Here is a 23,503-nt window from a genome sequence, read left to right as displayed (position 1 = left end):
GCGCCCACTGCCTTTCATCCCCAAATAAACACAGAGAGACATATTAAATATAAACTGTTTGGCCAGTGGCTTAAGCTTGATGATGGAGCAAGTGAGAGCTCCTTAGTGACAACACTGCTTTTGGGGTGATTCTCAGAGCGTTCATTCAACCTTTGAACTAATGAGTATTTTTAAAAGGTCCAGCTTCTGACTTGATTAGTTAAATCTCCCTTAGGCTTCTGAAATTGCTTTTCTGTCTGTTACTCTTCCTGAGCCAAGTAATTTCATGACATTCTTTGCACCTTCTGCTACTGCAAACTCTATCTTAAAATGATGCCCACATGACTAATCACAGGTTTTGCATTAACAAAAGCCAGCTCATGGGTCTGGACAGCCTGAAGAATGTGCATTCGGACGACTTTCTAGTTTTGTCTTGCTATCCTGGAGCCATTGCTGAGCTGTGCTGTGGAGTTTCCGATCCTTTGGAGAGCCACTTGAGTCCATCTGTATCACATTCTCTGCACCTTGCTTTTCTTTAAGTTCTACATCCAATTGTTTCTGTAACGCCATCAATCCACTTTTGCTAGCAGAACTATGAGAGTACCTGGAGTCCTTGGACAATCTCGGATCTCTGGATCCAATACAGCAGTGATGTGCACATTTAATTCTTGTACCTTGTGATGTGATTCTTCTAAATTTTTTATTTGACTTTTTCAAAATGTTGTCTACATAAGCCAATTTTAAAAAAAATCTATTGTGACTTTCCTCAGATTTTCAGCCTCTTCTTTGATTTCTAGTTCTTTCCTTATTTCTCTCTTTATTCGATCCTTGATGTTATCCAATTTCTATTGCACAATTGTATCCAGAAAGTCTAACTTTTGAACAGTACTCACATTCTCAGAAAATGGAAGACTCCAGGAATCTCCCTGCGGCTCAGTGAGGAGGATCCCCACCCCCACCCCTTGGCGAGTTTCTTTCTGCCTGGTCCTGCTGCCCTTCATTTTTCCTTTCCTAAGCTCTTTGAGACTACAGAATTCAAGGTTGTTGGTCCCAGCCTCTGGCACATAGTATTTAAAATGCTAGAATGTGGATGCTTGGTGGAAGATAGGAGGAATTGTGGGAAGGCTAGTGGGAGAACTAAATGGTTGTTTCTATCTTCTTGCATGAAAGGATCATCAGCAAATGGAGAATGCTTGCAGATCTCTCTCTCTCTCTCTCTCTCTCTCTCTCTCTCTCTCTCTGCCTGTTCCTGGGGACCCCTAGTCAGATGGAGGGACCCCCATTCTCCTTAGGGAAGTCAGAATTATTCTTCTCTTTGCCATCTCCAGACCACAAAGCAATCAGACTTTCTTGTCAAAGTTTGCCACAAATTCTCTGGTTTCTCTCCTTGCCTGATTCTAAGTCACTGAGAATATTGACTGAGCCCACCGAGAAGAAGAATCTTGGAGCTCCTGGATGTGCTGGGAGCCATTTTCTATCTAACTTGGATTGAGATTCTGGGATGCAAAGGGAAGAGCTCCACTAAGACAATAAAGTTCTTGCATTAGGAGAGGTTTTTGTGTATGTATGTAAGTTCTTCACTGTTTTTGAGTATCTACTATGCTGTAGTTTTGTAATTAAAAAAGGGAATGTTGTTTTAAAGAAAATTTGATTGCTTGATGACATTTTTAACATCTCTTTTGGAAGTACAATTTGTGTGCCATAAAATTCACCTGTTTAAATATATACTTCAGTGTTTAGTGTAACCATGAAGTGTTGTACAACTATCACCATAATTTAATTTAGAATATTTTCATCTTCCCAGAAATGAGCCCTGTTCCTGTTAAAAAGCCACCCTGCCTTCTCCTTGCCAAGCCCTAGGCAACCACTAATTTGCTTTCCATGTCTGTGGATTTGCCTATTCTAGATATTTAATCTGCTGTACTGGGTTTTATTGATTGTCTTTTCTTTTAGTGGGTAGATATTTGGGTTTGTTTCTTTTCCCCCTTTTGTTGACTGATTAAATAATCTTTCAGCAACATTTGTCTATGAGATTTTCTATAGGCCAGTTTTTGCTTCTCTTGGCTATATAACTAAGAGAGTGCTCACTGGGTCATGTGGTACCTCTCTGTTTATATTTCACATTTTGAGCTATATTCGTAAGTGCATACACCATTTCACATTTCCAAAAGCCCTGTGGGAAGGATTCAGTTTCTCCAAATACTGAACAACAACCCTCTTTGATGAAAGTCATTCTGGTGAATGTGAAGTGGTATCTTTATGTAGTTTGGATTTTCTTCCTTGTTCATGATAGGGTCTTGTGTAGCACAGCCTAGCCTCAAACTGACTTTGTAGCTAGAATGGCCTTGAATTCCTGGTCATCCTACCTCTGCCTACCAAATCCTGGGGTTATTGTTGTGTGCACCACTATGCCCATCGTTGATTGGTATTTTCCTGATAGTGATGTTGACTGACTACCTCTATGATATATTGATGGGTTGGTTGACAGATGTTCCTGATCAAAGAAACACTTTGTAAATGTAGTCTGTAATTACGGGGTTTTCCTTTTTCGTTTCTTAATAGTATCCCATGAAGTATAAAAGACTTTCAGTCCTCTCTTATTGTTTATACTCTTGTTGTTATACTTAAGAAATAGCTGTGTATCCTGAGGTCACAAGAATTTCCATCTATGGTTTCTTTCCTGCTTCTAGCTCCGATGTTCAGAGTTGTGTTGTTTTTTTGTTTTTTTCTGAATCTGAAATGAAGTGGGTATCTAAATCCATCTTCTTGCATCCACAAGTGGGTGTCTAAATCCATCCTCTTGCATCCACAGGTGGGTGTCTAAATCCATCCTCTTGCATCCACCATCATTTATTTAGAAGACTTTTCTTTCCTTCATTGGATTGTCTAGGCTAGATGACATTTTGGTAGGAAAACATAGATATTGTCTCCTGTTGCATATAAGATATCTCATTCTTTTTCTCTCCTTTTCCAGTTATAGATTTAATATCTATTCTTGACCAATGTATTTTCTATCCTAGGGAACTATTTTATTTTTAGAAGTGGGTTTGATCAAATACATAGAAGGCCTAAATCTGAACAATGCCTTGACCTCAGACAAGAAAAGAATGTGTGATTTCCCAAGGAGTGCATTCCATATATATGACACACTTAGTGTTAGTAAATGTCCTTGTGTGGTTTTTTTAAAGTATGCTAATTTCTAAGTCTAAGAGCATTTTGTAAAGGGCCACATTCCCCCAGAATTAGCTTAGTGCTCAGTGGATATGCTTGGAATACAAAGACCCTGGCATAGGTGGCCTGCAGTGGCCTTTGGATGTTGTGCCCAAGTACTTTGGCAGATAACAAGGAGATTCAGGGCAGGTAACAGTATCAGGGTGCCTTTGCTCTTGTCTTTGAAGAAAATTAGTTTTATGACAGGTTAAAATTGGGCAAGGGAAACCAGAGCAAGAGTGAGGAGGAACAGTGTGGTCCCAAATGTTTTAATTTTTTGCCATTCCTTTGGGCACATGGTAACTCTTAAGAGATGTATCCCCCACCTAAACACACACACACACACACACACACACACACACACACACACACACACGCATGCATGCATGCACACATGCACAGCCAAGTCTATATAAAGAGAATAGTTCATGTTATTAAGACAGGTGGTACTTACACAAGCTAGGCTGCTCAGTCTTCTGTCTTCAGTTCCCTGACACCCAGTGTCACACCAGCAACTAGAGCTTCCTGTACTTGCAAACCATTCCCAGATTTGATCAAAATCGCCAATAGCACCAGATTCTATTTTTCAAGTGTTTTCTACATAATTTGATTTACACCTAGGATTAATTTTCTCCTCACCTCTTTGAGGTGTAGCTTTGAGGCACATATTCCAAATGAGGTATCAGGCACTGAGGCAGCAAGTGACAAAGAATGATCCAGATACCCCTGCCCACAGTCTACCTTCCTCATCTTCTTAGAATCTGCTGGCCCTAAAAGAAACGAACCATGGACTGCATTCCCAAAGAATCCCTAAGAGAGCCCAGAATGCACTAGAAAACAGTGGCTTTCTAGTTAGTTCTGCTTATCCAAGCATTTTTCCCATCCTCTCAGAGTCACACAATGCCTGAAGCCATGAATGAATTTGAGACCAATCCTCAATGGGTCAGAGTCCCTCACGGTCACTCACCAGCCTGACTATAGGTACGTGTCATTGAGTAGGAGAATGGAAGTGTTCTAAAAGTTGCACTCAGGAAACCCATTTCTTCTCAGTAACCGAGCAGGCTATTCTTACATCCAGAGACAAACCAGGAGAGACATTTGCATTACTGCTGTCTTGGTCATTACAGCAGGCCAGCCCAAAGCCTTCTTTGCACTATTGTCCAGAGACCAAACTTGTCACACAAGAGCAGCAGTGACCAGTGCAGGTGTCCTAGGGCAGTCCGGGTCTGAGTAAGCCCTCTGAAGATTGTAGGTGATGTTATCTGTGTTGGGAGAAGTAGGAAAATTGATCATATGGATATCAAGGCCAAGTGTAATTACTATTGTTGAGACAAAGGGACAGTGACAGGCCTGGGATTATCAGGGCAATGCCAGCTATATGGGCCCGAATCATCTTGGATGTTCCAGATGAGATCCAGACATACAACCTTTAAATGACAGCAAGAAAATAACCCCCTTATTTCATGAGCAGCTGGCCGTCCATGTCAGCATCTTGCTTTACTTTGGGAAATTTGTTCCCACCCGTGGTTTGATTGACTCCTGTGTTAGCCAGCTGATCTCAAGGTGGTTTTTGTTGTTGTGTTTTTATGTTTTAACTGTGGCTGCATCCCAGATGTATCCGGAGGGGTAGCTCTGCTGTGGTCAGAGTCTGCCCAGCTTGGTACAGAGGCAGGGGATGCTTGGTTTATGGTTTTGAATGGCAGATCCTACATTCAGAGGCTTGGGATTGGTCTGTACTGAAAAAATTACATTTCAATAGATGAAGTTTACACCAGCGTGAGTAAAATAGACAAATGGGACTATACCATTTGCTGGGTAACCCTCTCTTCCTAGAAGTGGTTGTTTCTTCAGGGTAGAAAGGAGTTTTTCATGCAATGACGTGTCTTAGAGTTGCTATTGCTGTCATGAAACATCATGACCAAAAGCAGGATGAAAAGGAAAGGGTTTATTTGGCTTACACTCTCACACCATTGTTCAACATTGAAGGTAGTCAGGGCAGAGACCTGGAGGCAGGAGCTGAAGCTGAGGCCATGGCAGGTGCTGCTTACTGGTTTACTCCCCATGTCTTGCTCAGCCTGCTTTCTTATAGAACCCAGGACCACTAGCTCAGAGATGGCACCACCCACCATGGAGTGGGTCTTCCCAGTCACTAACTAAGAAAATGTGCTATAGTCTTGCCTACAGCTTGATCTTACAGAGGCATTTTTCTCACACACGACTAGACAGCGCAGTGCTGAAAGTGTCTACTTCCTGGAGATGCTTATAACCTGGGTCCATCTCAGGAAATCCACATACGCATTATTTGGGATGGGGCTGATGAGTCAAGGACTACAGTATGGGTTTCCTTAAGTTGTTACTTCAGGGCTGGGGAAATGGTTCACAAATGCTTGCTTCACAAGTATGGAAACTTGAGTTCCATCCCCAGAACCCATGTAAAAGTTCCAGGTGTAGTAATGCATATTTTTGCTTAGGCAGCAGGGACAAGAGGGTCCCTGGTAAGCCTGTGGCCACTGACAGACCCTGTCTCAATGAAGGTGGATGGCATTCCTGAGGTGGGATGACATTGCCTCCACCTGCAAGTGTATACATGTGCATACATGTGCATTAAAACTAGAAAAGATTTCAGCCTCATATTGTGGGGAAGGGAGGTGCATGCATAGACATGTGAACCTAGAATGCTGCAGTTTCCAGGACTGGAAAGAGTGGAGGGGTGGCCTGGTTAATAATGTAGTTTAAAAACAATGTCAGAAAAGAGGAAGAAAAACAAAAGTGTGTGCAGTCTACTCTGCCCCCAGGAGATTCTCCTGCATGGCGGTCTCTCTGGGGAGTTTTGTATAGTTGGTTGTTTATGAAAGACTGACGCTGAGCTGCCCTATGGGAACAGCGCTCTGCTCTGTTTAAACATTGATAGGTTTTGTGTGTGGGATGCTCTTAGGATGCATTTGTCCTCCATGGGCATGCAGCAGAAAATTCCCCTTGCTTTTAGTCGTGAAAGGGAAAGAACGGATGTATATACATTTTTAAAAGGCAATCATGGTTATTTCTTATTATCTTTTAACTATGTCACCAAAAAGATGTATGTAGGCTAATGTTTCCTTCCCAATCCCAGCTACCAATCCCACATAATCAACACAGAGGCTTACTCTTATTTATAAAGCCTTCACCGATAGCTTAGGCTTGCTACTAACTTCCACTTAAATTAACCCATCTGTGCTTTCCCCCATAGTTCATGGCTTGTTGCTTCATTTACTCCATGTCCTGCTTCCTCAGCAGCAGGCTGGCGCCATGACTTTGCCCCTTCCTCATTGCAGGATCCTCATCCTGCCATGCTGTATGCCAATCAGCTTCTTTATTAACCAATGAGAGTAATACATATTCACAGAGTGCAGAAGGGTTATTCCACAGCAGACATATGTGTCTTTACAAGGTGATTTTGCTCATATTTACCAAAAGATACATTTTGAGAAAGAACTAACTTAGTTCCTTACAATCTTCATGTATTCTTCTGCATCACATTCATTCCCGTGAACTCCCAGACCCATGCAGTGCAACAAACAGCACCAGGGAGCCAGCCTAACAGAGAGACTGCAGGGGTTCCCTTTTCAAGGCTTACATATACATTTTAGTACCCAGGGTTTCATGCAGGTTTCCTTTGACATACAAAGGGGTCTATCTCAATGAACCCATCATAAGAACGAAGTGGCCTAAGTCATGAGAAGCATAGAGTGTACTTAATCTACCTAAGAAACTTTAGTCCACTATAAAGCATGGTCGTTCCCACTCATGATTGGGATGGCTGACGGTTGCTGCCAGTTGTCACTGGACAACACTGGTTTCCGTATCACTAGCCCAGGCACAGATGAAAATTCAGTTTGCTTCTATTGTACGTATACGGTTTAGCTGCCCTTGTGAAGTTCCAAAGTCAGAGTGGTTGAGTCAAGACCCATCTGTATTTGTAAGTCACCTGTGGATGTAGATGTCTGTGGGTCTTTCTGCTTTCTAACTACACTCACAGTACCCAATTTAAGTTGCATGTTCAATGCAGAGTGCTTTCTCGATGAAATGCTTGTACCTAGGTGACAAGATGCAGGCCTCAACTTTCTCATTACCTTGGCTGTTCTGTGAAAAGTAACTTTCCCAGTGACTCATAGCAGACCCTGCCTCATTCATTCCATGTGTCAATTGGCTGAGATCTGGCAAAGAGAAACACATTCTACCAAATTCTATTGGTTACCACCCTCTGAAGAATGCCTGGGAAATCCCTGGGTGCTGAAGGGTAATTTTCCCAGGGTCTTTTGGTCTCTTGCAGCAGTATAGAAAAGACTTTTTTCCAAAGGAATGTCCTTGATTACGTCCTGGAATTCCTGTATGTAAGTGCTTTCAACTTTTTGAAGTCATAGACCTCTTTGAAAATCTGTTCAGTGCTAGAAAACTTTTTGCAAGAAACCCACACATGCAAAACTAAAATATGCAGTTTCAGGGGTTAAAGATGCTCATATGAGTATCTTATCAATTTCTTTTTATTAGAAACTCTCTGGAATATGCACTGTAGTTGGCTGCTGTCTCCTGTGGTCCCTGGAACACACCAGACTGTGAGTCTGTGTCTCAGGTTAGCTGTCTATGCACCCCTCCTCCCACACACCCCCCCACCCCAGTGACAAAGCAGAGACTTCTTTACTTTGTGCTGCTTGAAAGAAGGTCCTCATGCAAAGTGTTTGCATTCAGCAGGTTCTTCCTGTTTGGTGATAGCCCAAACCTGGGGACTTACCATCATGCAGTGTGAAGGTGGGGGTACATCCATCTGTGAGTGAGGACAATAGTGTCTTCTACAGTGTGGTGCCAGGTGTGTGTGTGTGTGTGTGTGTGTGTGTGTGTGTGTGTGTGTGCGCTCGCTCGCTCGCTCGCACGCGTGCGCGTGCATTTGAACTCATGCTTGTGCATGTATGTGTATAGAAGCTGCAGACACTCTTCAGGTCCAGATGTGCTGGGCAGAATGCAGTAGTCCCTGACCCGGTTCTTTCTAGGGTACAACTACTTTCCAACCCCCTGTACTAAGTTGCTTTGGGGAAGGTATGTGCATACATGTATACATGGCTGGGTACATACATCTTTCCATAGCTGTAGGGGCCAGAGAAGGAAACTGGGTATCCTCTGTCATCCTCTGCCTGATTTCCTTCACACAGAGTATTTCACTGAAGCTCGAGCTAGACTGGGCCAGCAAACCCCAGCTGCTCTAAGACATCACCCTGAGAGGGGATAGTGCCTCCCAGGGAGGAGAGACCCTACTTTTAAGGGAAGGGAAGGAACAGATGAGTGACTCTGAGATTTCCCAACAATCCAAGTTTAAGGTGATGACAAAGGTCTGGACTTGGGACCACGAGAGAGGAAACAAATTCCAGAGTCTCTGAGCAGCAGGAAATAGCAGATGGATTAGAATTAGGGAAAGGGGATGAGTGGGCCTGTGAACCTTAGAACTCCAAAGGGAGGGAAACTTGAGAACGGCCCGACTTAGGCTGGCCAGACCTGTGTGGGGTAGGCTATGTCTGGGGCAGGAATAGGACAGCAGAGTGCAAACAGGAGCTGGGCCCTGGAGATGGCGTGTGGTAGTCACCATCAGCACAGCAGCATAAAAATGTGTGAAATTACTTAAAAGCCAAAGCACATTTGTTTATTCTCTCTTTGGACATTTTAAAATCAAGACACTGACATGCATGCTCTTTCTGTGGTCTGGAATCATCCCAACACCCAAGGTAGTCACTGGCAATGAGCTACATCTGTAAGCTGAGAGCAAGGAAATGACTTCATTCCAAGGCAGGGCCAGAGATGCTGTGCCATGCATTTCCTGTACCACTACCGCTGACAATTCCCAGATGCTGGCTGACTTCCCCGACTGCTGATAGTTGCCATAGATCACCTCTTTCCTCTGGCTGAACCTGGTACCCACCTCACTTCTCTGTCTAGCTCTCATTAGCCTTCTTTTAAGTGGGGACACACATACACATACACACATATATGAACATGCATGCATGCACGCATGCATGCACGCCCCACTCACCCACACACATGTACACACACATGCACCCACACTCACATACACGCACACACACACCCATACACACACACATGCATGCACACATCCACACACATACATAAACACACATACACATGCACACACACATGCATCCACACACGCACACATGCACACATACACGCACAGACACACATAGACACACATGTGTACGTACACACACTCCTTAATGAAATGGCATATCTTCGTTTTCACCTCCTGTCCAGTTCAGGCTGAGCTTATCCTAGGGCCTCCCTTGGGCTTCTCATGGTAGTCTAACTTTGGCTTATAAATATTGGATCAATATTCAGATGGCAACTGGTTCTCTATGTTGGAATACTTCCATAGCTGAGGGGCTATAGTGCCCTGGTAGAGTGTGACTTATAGAAGTGGTGTGTGCCTGGAGCTGCTCTGGGCCTGGTGTGAGCCATTTTTCACAGCCCAGGAGCAGCAGGGGCCTGGGAAGTACTTAGAGTAAAGTTCAGACTGCAAGCACTCATGCTTGCTCTGGAGTTCCTGAAATCGCAGATTTCATCCCCCAAGAGAATGGCCTAAGAGCTGAGCAAGAGATGTGGTTTCTTAATTATTCTGAGGAAGTGTCTCTTTTTCTTGCTAACTTGGCTAGTCTCTGTGTACTACTTGGTGTTTTATTCATCCTTTAGAGACACAGAAGTTAGTCTGAAGGGGGTAAAGCTTGTTTTTAAGGTTGTCTGAGGTAAGCTTCAGGGATATAGCACTATAATGGTCCTTGGGTGATGTAAAGGTGAATAATAGAAACAACTCATGTGGTTGGAGATTGACACAAAATACAGGAGAAGTTGGAGACATAGCCAAGAGTGGACATTGACCAATGTGACTTTGTAAACCAGTGACATTTAAGTGTACTTAAGATATATTCTGTTTTCCAAATTGTCCTCTGGATGACTACTAGGTTGCTAAACCAGAGCCACCGAGTCCTATTTCATTTATCTGTATGTCTGTTTTTATTTCACAACCATCAACTGACATAATTTAAATATGAATATTTATAGCAATGCCTACCACTCAATAAATACTTGGAGATGAAACACCTTTGTGATTCAATTTAAGAGCACCAGAAATTCAGCCATTAGATATACCCTGGTATGCCATTCTTTTTGGTTTCCACCCCTCCATGGAATGACCACTAACCAGACTTTTTGACCACATAGTGACTTACTATGGGAAGCGATCATCCTTGTGACCACTCACAGGTGAAACAGTAGCAGCTACCACCCCTGTAGATGCCCCCTGTACTGGTCCTGTCACTGTGCCAAAGCTCTTCACTGCATGACCGTTTCCTGGGCCATTGTAGCAGCAACTCCCTCCCTCGAGTCCACTGACACTGTATTTGTGGGTCTCAGATGACTTAAAGTGAAAACAAGAAGCTGCTGGGCTTACTGAGTTGAACCATGTATAACTAGAATTCCCTGTCGCCTGTCTTCCTTGAGGCTTACCCAGTAGAGGCAGCAGTAGGGTCTCCTTTTGGCAGGGTACCCTGTTGCCAAATGTCTAAGGAAGGCCATTTGTGTGCCTCTGGATACAGCTAGCTGATGTGTGATGTGATTTTTTACACATGGGTACATCAGCACTTTAATTCAACCACAGATGTCCACCTGCAACTTTCCAACTTGGTTTCCTGATTATTTAGCCATGTTGTGATCATCAAGCCAGTTCTCACAGTGAGTCTTGAGCGAGTGCTGTGCAAGGGTGAGGGCTATAAATTCTAGTGGCCATATCTTTTATGGGTAGCCCATGTGAGCAAGGCAGACACAGGGCACCTCTGTTTGAGCTTGGGCTACCCTCTGGGTAAGATCAGCTTATTTGTGCTGCCTGACAAACTATGTTAGACTAGGATGGTCCAAATAACAAGCTTATTTTTCTCATAATTATAAAAGTTGGGAAGCCAGTTTCTGGTGAGCGCCCTCTTTCCTGGGTTATACATGGCCACCTTCTTACCACATCCTCGTCAGGCTTCTTATATGTACTCAGAAAACACGGGAAGAAACGTGTGCCATCTGCTTGTCTGGTGTCTACACATTTTCTAATAAGGACAGAAGTTCTATAAGGCCGCACTATTATAACCTGTTTAATTTTAATTGCTTCCCTAAAATCCCTGTCTAGAAATCAAGTCACACTCATTATTGTGGCTCAACCACATATATAGTCCATATAACTTAGTCCATGATGCTGGTGTGATGGTCAACATTGAGTGTCCGCTCAAGAGGACCTAGGAGACAAGTGTCTGGGCGTGCCTATGAGGGATAGTCTACGTTAGGTTAATTGAGGAAAAATACCTACCTCAGTTGAAGGCAGTACCATTAAAGGACTGGGATCCTATACTAAATGCAGAAAAGAAAGTGAGCTGAGAACTGGCTGTTTTTCTTTGCTTCTTAACTACAGATGCAATGTCACCAGCTGCCCCGGCCATGCTCCTACTGCCATGACTTCCCCACAATTATTGGCTTTGTTTTGATAAAGCAGGAGGAACCTTGGTGGATTCCATGGTGGGAGAGGGTGACCTAGGCAGGGGACAAACATGCCAGGCAGACAGAGCTTAAGTGAGAAGTTTTATTAGAAAGGGAAGGAGGGGGAGGAGGAAAGAGAGAAGAGGTAGAGAGGAGAGAGAGAGAGACAGAGAGAGAGACAGAGAGAGAGGGAGAGAGAGAGGGAGAGAGGAGACAGGAAAAGTCCTGTCTACCCTGGGGGGACAGCAGGGAAGAGCCAAAAAGAGAGTGGAAATAGCTGGTAAGTGGGCAGGGGTCTGTCCTTTAAAGGGGTCCTTTGCACCTGTGTGCAGATTATGCAATCATGTAATCCTGGGCTGACCAGATTACTGCCTGAGTGCATTCAGCCAGGTGTCAGGGGCAGGCCAGCATAATGTCTGAATCCTTATAGGGCTGTACCCTCATCTCCCTTAGGCCACTTTTGTTGGGGTATTTTATCACAGAAGCAGAGAAAGGGATGGTTACAAATGGCATGAATGGAACGTGCATGGTTACTCTTAGTGTACAATGATGGTTCATTTTCTTGGTTTATCAGATTGGGAGATGTCCAGGGAATTAGAAACACCTATGAGGGTGTGGCATTTCCAGAGATAGTTAGATCCTGGGGGCTCTGGTCTAATGAGTGGGTTAACCCCTTGATGCATTGTCTGGTAGCATTACTGTTGGATGGTAAAGATACAAACTGGGACTCAATAGGCAAATGTGAGACACTGGGAATATATCATTAAGAGCATGTATTTTGCCCTGGCCTCTTCCCATAATCCTTCTTTCTGTTTCCCCCTGTCTGATACATACTTCTGCAATCATAATATTTTACCCAAGTGTGGAGCAAGCAACTACAGACTGACATCTCTGTAACTGTGGAACAAAATATGTCTTTCCTTCCCCAAGTTGCTGTGTGTGGGGGGCATTCTGTCACAGTGGATTCATGCACATCCTCAAGCACTTTACCTCCTTTCCCAGGTTCTCCTCTCGATCATTAGCAGCCCTTCCTCATGGCCTTGTCTGTGTCTGTGGGTGCTCAAAATTCAATCCAAACATAAGTGTTGAGAGATCAGGATTCAGCATGCTTGATCGGGTCTCAAAGATAGGAATGTACCCATCCTTCCAAGTGATGTTTGCATTTGCAGAAGGAACATTGAAATTTCCCTGTTGCCTTGGGGCTCTCCAGACCTTTGGAAGCCCACGATGTCTCAATTCCCACACAGGGGAGGTATTTTAGGCAAAGTGTCTCATGATTCTTCCCAGCTTTCCCTAGGCAGAGGGGGAGGCAGTCTAGCTTACCAGTAAGGGAGTGGGGGCCAACCTATAGTGAGACAACAGAGGGATCTTGAAGCCACTAATGGGGACTGATACAGTTCATTTTAAATCATGGGTCAAAATAGACTGTGAGTGTTTTGAGGTAGCATTCATCTGTAGCATGCGTAGTAGAAACAGGAGGATGATTGAGCTTCAGTCCAGAGAGCTGGAGGTAAGAAGGTCGTGAGTTCAAGGCCAGCCTGGGGCAACTTCATGAGTCAAAGACAAAAATGACTCCCCACTACCTCCCTAAAAAGATTTCAAAATCTACTGTAGCTTCAGGGTGCCAGCTTGCTGGTCTGTTTCCCACAACCATGTTGCACAGGCACACTGGTGTACACATATGCACGGGTGAGGGTGATCTATTGCTGGGTGCAGCATGCTTAGTGACCATGTCTCCTGAATGGTAAACTCACAATAGGTCCCTCAGCATCTCTGATGCAGTCACATGAGCAGGCACGGAGGTCTTCTGAAGTAGGAGTTGTCCTCCACTACCCACGACACTGACGAAAGGAGCCCTGAGGTCCCTGGTGGTTGGGAATGCGCCTTTAGCAAGCAGAAGCAAAGGAAACCTCTGTTGTAACAGGTGACAAGAAGAACGCAGGAAAGCAAGAGGGAACTCCCCTGTGCAGTGGCCTCCAGTCATCAGAGAGGCTAGATCTGGATTGGGGTCCCCAGGGCAGGTGTCATTGAGAGGCCACAATAGCACGTTTTGGGGCCGGGGTTTTGACTGAGGACCTGTCAGGTTACCTTTCTACCTGAGTTCTCATCTTTCGGCTACAACCATGTTGCCAGGGACATTTTCCTCTGCAGATTACAAGTTCTTGCTGCTCAGCTTGGAATCTCTGCCTGGCTTTGAGGCCCATCGTGGACATGGAGTCAGGAAACACTTGATGAAATGTTTGTCAGAATAGGAGATTTTCAAGGCCCCTCCCATGTCCTGGGGTGAACCTGCTGGGGACAGTGCTCAGTGCTTACTGAATTGCCTGTTCCTGAAGCCCCTGAGCCCTAAGCCAAGGTCACTGGAGGAACATGATGCTGGCTTTAGGAGGTCTCCTCCCCACCCAATGGGCCCTGTAGATGAAAAATGCCATCTTGTTCTGTGGGTAGAGATCTGTGCAGAATCTCAGCACACTTGGCTCACACTGGTTGTGGTCTGTTGAATATCAACAGTTATTTATTTCTCTCTCTCTCCCCCCTGCCCCTCCCCTTGTCTGTTTTTTTTTTTTTTTTTTTTTTTTTTACAGAGTATAGCAAACTGTTGGGATAAACTGTTTTGCTTCCAACCTCTAAATGCCAGGGGAATTTACTTCTTACACTGACGATTTACAGTCAGCTCATTTACTGCATCAAGATCTTGGCTTATAGGAGCTACTGCTCCAGCTAACCCAGAAAGCTTCAGTTCCTGGTTCAGAACTTGCTACATGATTTCCAAAGCTTAGGATTTTAGACATTCCTGGGAACCTGAGCCAAGAGTTTCTGTGTGTATCCTCAGCTGTGATGTTTTTATCAAATTGACCACAGAGAGAAAGGCCTAGCACGCATGACCTCTCCTGAATATGACCTATGTCCTGAGGCAGAGCAGTCTCCTGTGGGTATTGGAACATACCAGCTAACTCAGTTCACTGGGATTGCTGCTGGGATCACACAAGTAGGCCGTAAACTAAGAGAAAAGCTGAGCACAGGGTGTGTGTGTGGGGGGGGGGAAATGACTGGAACCTTCCAAGGACAATGTGCCATCACGTTCATGCGTGACTGGGTGAACAAAATGAAAGTGACTCCATACCACTCCCCTAGGTCTTCCACTCCCAGCAGAAAATAGAACTCCCTGCCTCTGCTGACTTGTGCTTTTACTGTGATATTCCAGAAGGCACTCCTACACTCAGGCCAAGATTCACTGCTTTCTGACGATTCCCTAATTTTAGTGCCTGTGTTTTGAGGCTTCACTCATGGTTTGTGTGTGGTGTGAGGGTAGGGCTACACCTTTCTTCTGCATGTAGCTGTCCAGCACTATTGTTGAAAAAGATACTTCTTGCTTATTGAATGATTGCGGTACCATTGTCAAAAATCAACAAACCCAAAATGTGTGGATTCATTCTTTTGGACTTAGAGTCCTGTTCCCATGATCTGTATGTCTATCTCATGTCAGTACCATACTGTTCTGATTATTCTAAGTTATATTAAGGCTCAAAATCAGAACAACTGAACCTTCCATGATCTGCTTTACAAAACTTTTACCCTTTCCATTTAGTCCTTCATCTAATCTCGTGTAGGCTGTTAAGTTTCTCAGCTCCCCTGGGCTCGTCTTGTCAGAGACTGTAAAGGGTAGGCATTTGTGTTGTTGTTGTAGTGGCATTATCTACAGTGCTGTTTAGGAAAGGGACCAGTGACCTTTGAGGCCATTGCTCCAATAATCTGCATGGTATAGAAATAAAGACCTTGGCTAGCTCATCTTTCTATGTGGCTGACTCTAAGGGACCCAGAAAGAGAGACTGAGGTCAACCAGAGCATGTCCTAGTTGCTAAGATGAGGCCTTGGAGAGCAACCCACTGTGTCCCAGGAGATAGGAGCCCCCAAGGTGAGACAGAAAGTCATGGGTACAGCAGGTATAGAGTACAGAGCTACTGAGTCCAGGTAGAGGGTGTCTCTGGCCACTCCTCTCGCCAGCCTTCCAGAGCCTTACCATAAGGAATGCTTCCTGATTCCTTCTATAGAGCCTGATTCTACAGGGCTCCGGGGTCCCCAGGAGACCAGTGACTCACTGTGCAGAGGATTTCCTGCATAGTGAGTGAAATCCCTATCGATTCCCTGATTTCAGAAACAAACGGAGAGATGACCCAAATGGATTTCAGAAACAAATGGAGAGGAGATGACCCAAATGATCAAGGAGTTTGGAGAGAAGCGTGGAGACAGGAACAGTGCTGACATGAAAGTGGAATTCTTTTATTGCAGCTGAGAAGCAATTTCTTTTGCCCGACATGAGGGATTTTGTTTGTTTTTCTGGGTTTGGGGGTTTTGTTTTAGGATAGCCTGATTTATTTTTGCCACTTGCTACGACATATTTGCAACTCCAATCCTCACAACCTTCTGGCAGCCGCCCATGGACGTGTGCAGAGTGGTGAAAAGTGTGAGTCACAGACAGGCACATTCCCGGCTGAGGTTGAACAAGGCCATCCTCTGCCTTCCCATTCCAACTCTCATACCATAACAAGTGCCCTTTTCAGTGTACTTAGTGCCACATGGTTTGCATTTTTGTGCTCCCCCCCCGTTATTTCACTGCTTCAAATGACTTCCAAGCTGGGCTTTCAAGTGTACAGTGTTCTTAAGAACAAGATGCTAGAGTGAGCATTATAGAGCCTTGTGGGGAAAATACAAGAAAGGGAGGAAGGAGAGCTAGCATTCTTGTTCAAGCATGTGTGTTTAATGTGAATGAATCAATAATGTACAATAACAAAGTATATATACATATACATGTAGTGTATAATATTTCAATTATATATATGACCTACCATCATTACGAATGAGAATCCGCAGTAGCTAATTTTCATTTGTCACCTGTTAGACTTTAAGACCTTTGCTCTTAAACGGTCTCCCAAGAGAATAGCACCTATTCTCACTGTTTGAAATGACAAATGACAAGAAATATGGACACAAGATATTCCACAGTGACAGGAGCATCAAATGAGCAGATACTACTTACTCCCTTGTCACAGCAGGGAGGACGAGTGATAAGCATGCTGGTGTTGTCACAATGTGCAGTCAGCAAGGAAAACCTGACTGTTAGCCACAGGCTCCTGCATCTGACTAATAGGCAACAAGGCCAACAGCTGCAGGCAGTTTACACACGTGATTTACTGGAGAACCAGGGTTAAAACAGTTGCTTGGTATTTACCCTTGGGTCTAGAGCAGATCAAATAGCTAGTCCTGGGTTTAGGAATTAGGGTTGCATGCAGCTCTCTACTGAAATGGAAATGACTAAGCTTCTTCACCTGATTTCCTCTCCAATGTTGTATTCCTACAGAAAGAGAGGGGGGGTGGATGTGTGGTCAGCATGGCTAGGAAGGTGGGTGGAGGGCTCTCAGACTTGGTTCTCTTCCCTGGAAGAATGAATTAAACATCCCTTGGCATCAGAAGACCTCATCATTGTCCTCTACACTCAGCATTTGATAGGTGCTTTACTTCTGTTTATCCCAGGGCTTCAGCAGAGGTGGGACAAATCCTGGCTCGAGCACACATGCATTTATGTGCTCGATTGAGTTGACAGGGAACTTCCCACATTGTCTGATTCTTGCAGAGATGTACACCAGGGCAGAAATCCAGCAGGGCCTTGTTTTTGTTTTTGTTTTCTGCCTCTGCCATGCCATTAGAATAAATGAAATATACAATACATTGATGGTATGAAGTTTAAATCTAGTATAATAACTTTATTTGGTCTCTTTTCATTTGCATTCCATTTCTTTTCTAGCAGGTTGGGGCATGCACATGCAATGGTGCATGAGATGAGTTCAGAAGACAACTTGTGGGAGTTGGTTCCCTCCTCCTCACTGTGTGGATTGTGGGGATCAAACTCAAGTCTTCAGCCTTAGGGGCAACAATTTTTACTTCCTGGTCCATCTCAATAGTCCCACTGTAGCTCCTAATAAGAAAAGGGGAAAGGTTTTCAAAGGTCTCACTCCCTTTACCACATCCCAGAGGCAACACCACTGAGATTGGAGCATGTGTCTCTTGAGTCTTCTTATCTTTAGGATTAAGAACATTTGACCTTAAATAGATGGACACCTTGGCTCTATTCCATCTACGTCTTTGTGGAAGCACACATTTAGGAAAATATTCTCCTCCCAAGCTTATTCACTGTTGTCCTTTAGCCAAGCTTTGGGGAAAGTCCAGCTGTCAGTGGAAGTGTTAAGAGACAGAGCGCCTCTCGTGTCTATCATGCTCCAACATTGATAGTCAATCTCGATTATTAACTTCATTCAATGGAAACAGGACAAGACAAGGCAATTAGCTCAATCCCATCTCTGAGTGAGTCTGTGAGGGGCATGGTCCAGAGAGGTCTAGAGTACAGTGGCCTAGACCTAACCAGTGGCTTATTCATTACTCAACCAAAACTGTGGAGGGGTGGTGGAGCTGTGGAAGGCAGGGCTCCAGTGGAGGAGGTAGGTCACTGGGCGTGTAACCTCGAATGGGGATATTTTATCTGGAGCCCTTCCTGCCACCACCCCCTTCCCCCCACTGCAAGCTCCAATGCCTGCCTGCCACTGATGGGCAGCCTCACCACAGTCTCACCTATGAAGAACTAGCCAGCCAAGGACTGAATCCTCTCAGACTGTGAGTTAAAACAGATCCAGCCAGACCTTCCTCCTGAAGTATCTCTCTTGGGGGATTTGTCACATTGAGGAGAGAGGTGGCTAACACAAGCACCTACTGACTATAAAACAAACAAACTTTGTAGGGATGGGTCAGGCTTCGTGCCTTGAGGGTAACTGCAATGAGTGACAGTTACCTTTATGCTTCCCTTGGTTCCAAGAAGCTATGCATGCAAACATTCAGGGCTGGTGTTTTAAAATGAGTCCATCCTTACTATGATTTCTTTTGTGGGGAATTTGAAATCATGGGAGCTCTGAGCCACTAGAAGCACCATAATGAGGTGTAAAAACTCTTGCTGGCAGGAGTTGCAGTTAAAGGGGCTCTGCAGCACGAAGTTAACAGGTTAATAGAGCACATATGTTTGGGTCTCTGTTTTTAAGTAAATTTGATACAGACAAAACTAGTTTTTTCCATATTTATATGGACAAGCCAATGTGGACTTTTGGTGGCCTTTTCTGGTTTGGTTCTTTTGGGTCTGGGGTGATCAAGGTTTATATTGGTTAGCTTCCCACTGCTGGCACGTATCCCCAAGGAAAAGCATCTTCCGGAGGAGCAGAGGTTTGTCTTAGCCATGGCTGTAGAGGTTCCAGTCCATGTTCAAGAGCCGTTGCTTTCAAGTCTCCTGTGCTAGTCCTGAATGCAATTGTTGAAATTGCAAAGTAAGGATATGACTCACCACAGCCAGGGAGTAAAAAAGGAGAAAGGGACTGAGTCCTACAATCCCCTTTAAAGGAGTATGTCCCTGGACATCCCATCACCTCCCAATAATGTCACCACAGTGATCCTCAACCCCTGGGCAGTCGGGAAACCTTAGGTGCATCCTGTACCAGGGGCCCCCTGTCACCAGTGTCCTTGCCCCAAATAGTTATTTCTTTCCATGAAGCATTGAATACTGGTGGCTTGTTTCCACAGAAGCTCCATGGTTTAATCACCAGTTTATTTACCCAGCAGACCTCACATTGAGGGCAACCTGGGATTCTCTCCAGTCTTTGTTTACGAGCATCCTAAGCATTTTGACGCCCTTGCTTATAACCTCGCAGCTCTTGCATTTTTTTGTGATCAAGGGTTATTTTCTTTTATATGTTTTCTTTTGTTGGGTTTTATCACAAGACTGGTAATGATTGCAATCAATCAAAAAGCAATAGCCCTTAATCCACCCTTGTGCAAGAGAATTCTTATAAATAAACTGATCCTTTGTTTCCTAGGTGGTTTTTTTTTTCAATCCAAGTATCTGCACCTTGGAAAAATTTAAATGCAATTATTGGAAGGTTTCTGCTGGCTGCTTCCTCATAGTGCACTGCATGCTACCCAATTAAAGTGGGAAGCCTATTCTGCTAGCTCAGAATGCAAAGGGCTGCCATGACCCAGGAAAGTATTTGTGTGGCATTTCAGGTCTGCTGGTTCAGCAGTGAGCCAAAGCAGGTATGCTCAGGACAGCAAGCCCAGTGATCTGGACATGTTATGCCTCCTTCTCTCTCACCATGTGGCTACCTTAAAATGTATGCTTCTGATTGCCTATAATTGATTCATTGACTCAGAATGGCTGTGACCTGTGTTACAAAATGTAGTGTGATGTGCATGTGTGTGTGCATGTACGAGCGTAAGGCATGTGTGTATTCAGCATACAGCATAGGATTTTGTAGCAGCGTACCATCACTACTGGTAGACTGCCAGCAGCAACCCAAAAGCATTTTAAAACAGAACAGAATCTTGAAGTCACAAGCAGCCAGATTGCATCCTTTCAGATGTTGTTTTCTTCAAGCTTTGAGTCTGCATTGCTGGATTGTTAAATCCATGGCATAAAATGCATTTTGAGGCCAAAATAGCATTTAACTTATTCCTTTGTTGCTATTCTGAAATCCTTGGCTGAGCATACTTCCAGAGAAAAATAGGCCTGTGGTACATACAGCACAGCTCATCATGTGGGATGTGGGATGTGGCACCCACTGCTTGCCTCAGAACCCCATATCTCTGCAAAGCCTTTGTGTGAGGCCCTCAGTACCTCAAGGGGGGAACCCAGAGAGGGAATGCCCTGTGTGTGCTTTAACTTTGTGCTGGCTTTGCTAACGTTTTTCTTTGTGAAGCCAAGGACCAAACCCAGTCCCTCACATCCCTCAGTAAGCACTTTGCCTCTAAGCTGTCCTGAAACCCCCACTTTTTTTTTCATGGCCCCCCAGGCATTGTTTCCCCCTCTTGCTCTGGGAAGGGGAGTACAAATGTGACCATGAGTAGTTAAATAATGGGTCAAGAAGTGTAGTGACTGACTGCAAAGCTGGCTTTGTGCTAAGGAGATGTGTTTATTTCTAAGTGGGGAACAGAGGTCATTTTTGATGAAATAATTCCCCCTAGATTGTCCTCCTTTTGTCCTGAGAGCTGAATCCTCTTCCTGCAACATTTCAGGGAAATTAATAATTGAGCTGCAGATGAGCTAAGTAGAGGACTGGTAATGATGGCTGTAGTAACAGGATTTCTCCTCAATGATTACAGCATAATGCTTAGCCAGAATAATAAAGAACAGCTGTCATCTCTGACTACTGCTGCACAGCTCTAGGTTTACCCAAAGTAGACCCCACAGGACCAGTTAGGCCTTCTCAGTCTATCCAGGTGTTCGTGGATGGAGGGCAGAGACCTTGCTGCCATAGGCCCTGAGGTGCCCGGTGGTACAGGGGGCATCCTGGGAAGAATAGGACTGCTGCAGAGGGAAGGAAGCTTGGTGCAGCAGGGTTTCCCTGCCCTGCGACTCAGCACTGCACCCTTGCCTCCTAGCCATCCAGCCACATACATGCAGCCCTCACCAGTGAGCCTTCCTCCAGGGAAAGCCTGGTGCTTCCCCACAATTGGCTCACCAAGCGCATCCGACTCCTGCCCCTCTGCGTGCTGCCTCTGCTCACACCCCTCAGCTGGTGCCTTGTCCCTGAGGGTCAGGGCTAGGGGAGGCAAAAGCCTAGAGATGCCCCTTCAATGACATGTAAGTGCAAGAAGGACATCCCCTTAACCACAGAGACTTAGCCTACTCAGCCATTCTTACCTGAGCCCGGATACCCAGCCGGCTGACCCTGGGAAACTTTTCCTTCTGAACCTAGGCTTGGGTTGCTTCTGTTCTCAGTAATGAGAATGGAATTAGATGCTTTGATAAGCCACTCAGCACTCTACCTGACCTACATCAAGGGCTTGCTAGATGTTTGTGGTCACGCCATTATTGGATGCATTTAAAAACACCCGGTGGTTGCTTAATCTGGCGTGTTCCAGGCTTTCAGGTCTGGCCTGGTAGACAGCAGCGTCCCCTGCTCCTTTCAGGTGCGTGGATTCTGACAGTGGAAGCTTCTCTGGAGGTCAGGGCCTCCCATTCTGAAGAGGATGTGTGTTTAGGGTTCTGCTGCAGGAATTGCTTACTTAGGAGGCGTGTGCAGTGCTAAGAGGAAATGTGTGCTTGCTGAAGACAATGGTCTCAATTTGGCCTTACCATCGCCCATGAGCTGGGCCACAAGTAAGTATCAGACTCCCAGTTCTGCCTCCTTCCTTCTTCTCCAAACACATTTCCCACTTGAGTTCCAAGAGCCCTAGGACACAGCAGCTCCGTGCCTTGCTGTTTTGGGAATGAAAGGGGTCCACCTCACGGATGGACCTCCTGAGTGTGGAAATGTTAACGTGAAATTTATTTATTCTCTAAAGCTGGCAGTGAGGTCTTCCTAGCATCTTAGTTGTACTACTCTTCCAAGTCCAGCATGGTCTTTAAATTCACTCCAAGGACACCATTCAAAAGTGGTTGGATTTATCTTAGACAATTCGCTTCTGTCTCCTTTTCAGTCGGTCCAAAGCCCCAATTTTCAAACGAGACTGTAGATTCTGTTTGCAGAATCAGAGTAGCTGCCTTGCATGTGGAAGGGAAGGGCTTTTTTTTTTTATGTTTTAATAAGAAATAATCTAAAGCCTTAGAGTCCAATGGTGCTCTCTGGAGACTCTGAGGGCAGCCTCCTCCATTTTCAGAGGAGGAAATGGGTGTGAGAAGAGTTGCAGGAAGTCTCGGGGGCACACAGCCAGCCTATTCTACAACTGTGGTCGAAAGTTTACACTTCTGCTAGAAAGATGTCTGTTTTATGTTTCTTGAAGGAAAAAGCTGGGATATGACTGTGTAAAGACTTTAAAAAAATTAAATTGAGGGGAAAACCAGAGCATGCAGTACAGTGGGAAAATTTATATTGGATTGTATAGAACACAAATGGAAATCCAGTTCTTGGGAAATGGTTGTAAAGGTTTACCAATGGCCTCCACAGGAAGGGGCCCAGGCCTTAACTGTTATGTTCTAATTGTTATAAGAGTAAAGCCAGTGAACAAAGGATGGGAAAGCAATGCTCTTCCTGGAAGCAATGACGACGTTTCAGGCCTTTTCACCCCTTCTGCCTTTTATCTGGTCCCATTGTAGGAGGTTTGGTAGTTGGCTCCTCTGGACTTGTTGGATACTATGATGTGGGTACAGAGAGGGAGAACTTGGTGGGCAGATGTTGTGCACTCAGACCAGGAACATGTACTTATTGACCTGGTCAACAAAGTCAGCCAAAAGCTCTGATGTGCACCACGTTGCTCCGTGCTTAGGCTGCTTTCTGACTGGTGCTGACAACCTCACTACCTTTTTCCCCATTGTATTTATATCACTGCTTTCCGGCGAGCTAAAACCCTAGTGACTCACTAGGGGGCAAACATAGATCACCATGGGCATTTTTCTGACCATTAAGGAACCAGATGCCTATATTGTACCCGGGAATGAGTCAGCTGTATAAGGGTTTTAAAAATGCAGAGCTTCACTGGGCTGAGCTCCTGGAGTTCAGTTGAAGAGAGGGAGTGAGGGACCAAGAGAACAAAGGTGGGGGGGTAAAGAGCATGATGGGGAAAACCACAGAGGGAGCTGACCCAAGCTAGTGGGAACACATGGATTATGGACTGACAGCTGGGAACCCACATGGGACTGAACTAGACCCTCTGAATGTGGGTGACATTTAGGTGACTAGATCTGTTGGGGACACTGACAGTGGGACCAGGGACTTATCCCAGGTACATG

The 23,503-nt window shown here is 44.9% G+C and overlaps 1 protein-coding gene across 1 annotated transcript in view; it reads left to right on the top strand.

The window, feature by feature from the left end:
* LOC127215508 (A disintegrin and metalloproteinase with thrombospondin motifs 17-like) overlaps window positions 1–21,934 on the top strand; it is a gene marked incomplete at both ends in the record, with an annotated part of 123,364 nt that extends 101,430 nt beyond the window's left edge. The window contains one exon of the mRNA XM_051175927.1: window positions 21,830–21,934. Within this exon, the coding sequence (XP_051031884.1) occupies window positions 21,830–21,934 (105 nt within the window). The remainder of the gene's footprint in view (window positions 1–21,829) is intronic.
* Between the last annotated feature and the right edge of the window lie 1,569 nt (window positions 21,935–23,503).

This window comes from Phodopus roborovskii, unplaced genomic scaffold (assembly GCF_943737965.1).
Source record: "Phodopus roborovskii unplaced genomic scaffold, PHOROB, whole genome shotgun sequence".
Lineage (NCBI taxonomy): Eukaryota > Metazoa > Chordata > Mammalia > Rodentia > Cricetidae > Phodopus > Phodopus roborovskii.
Note: the sequence above shows the minus strand (reverse complement) of the source record. Positions and strands in the feature narration are given on the sequence as shown.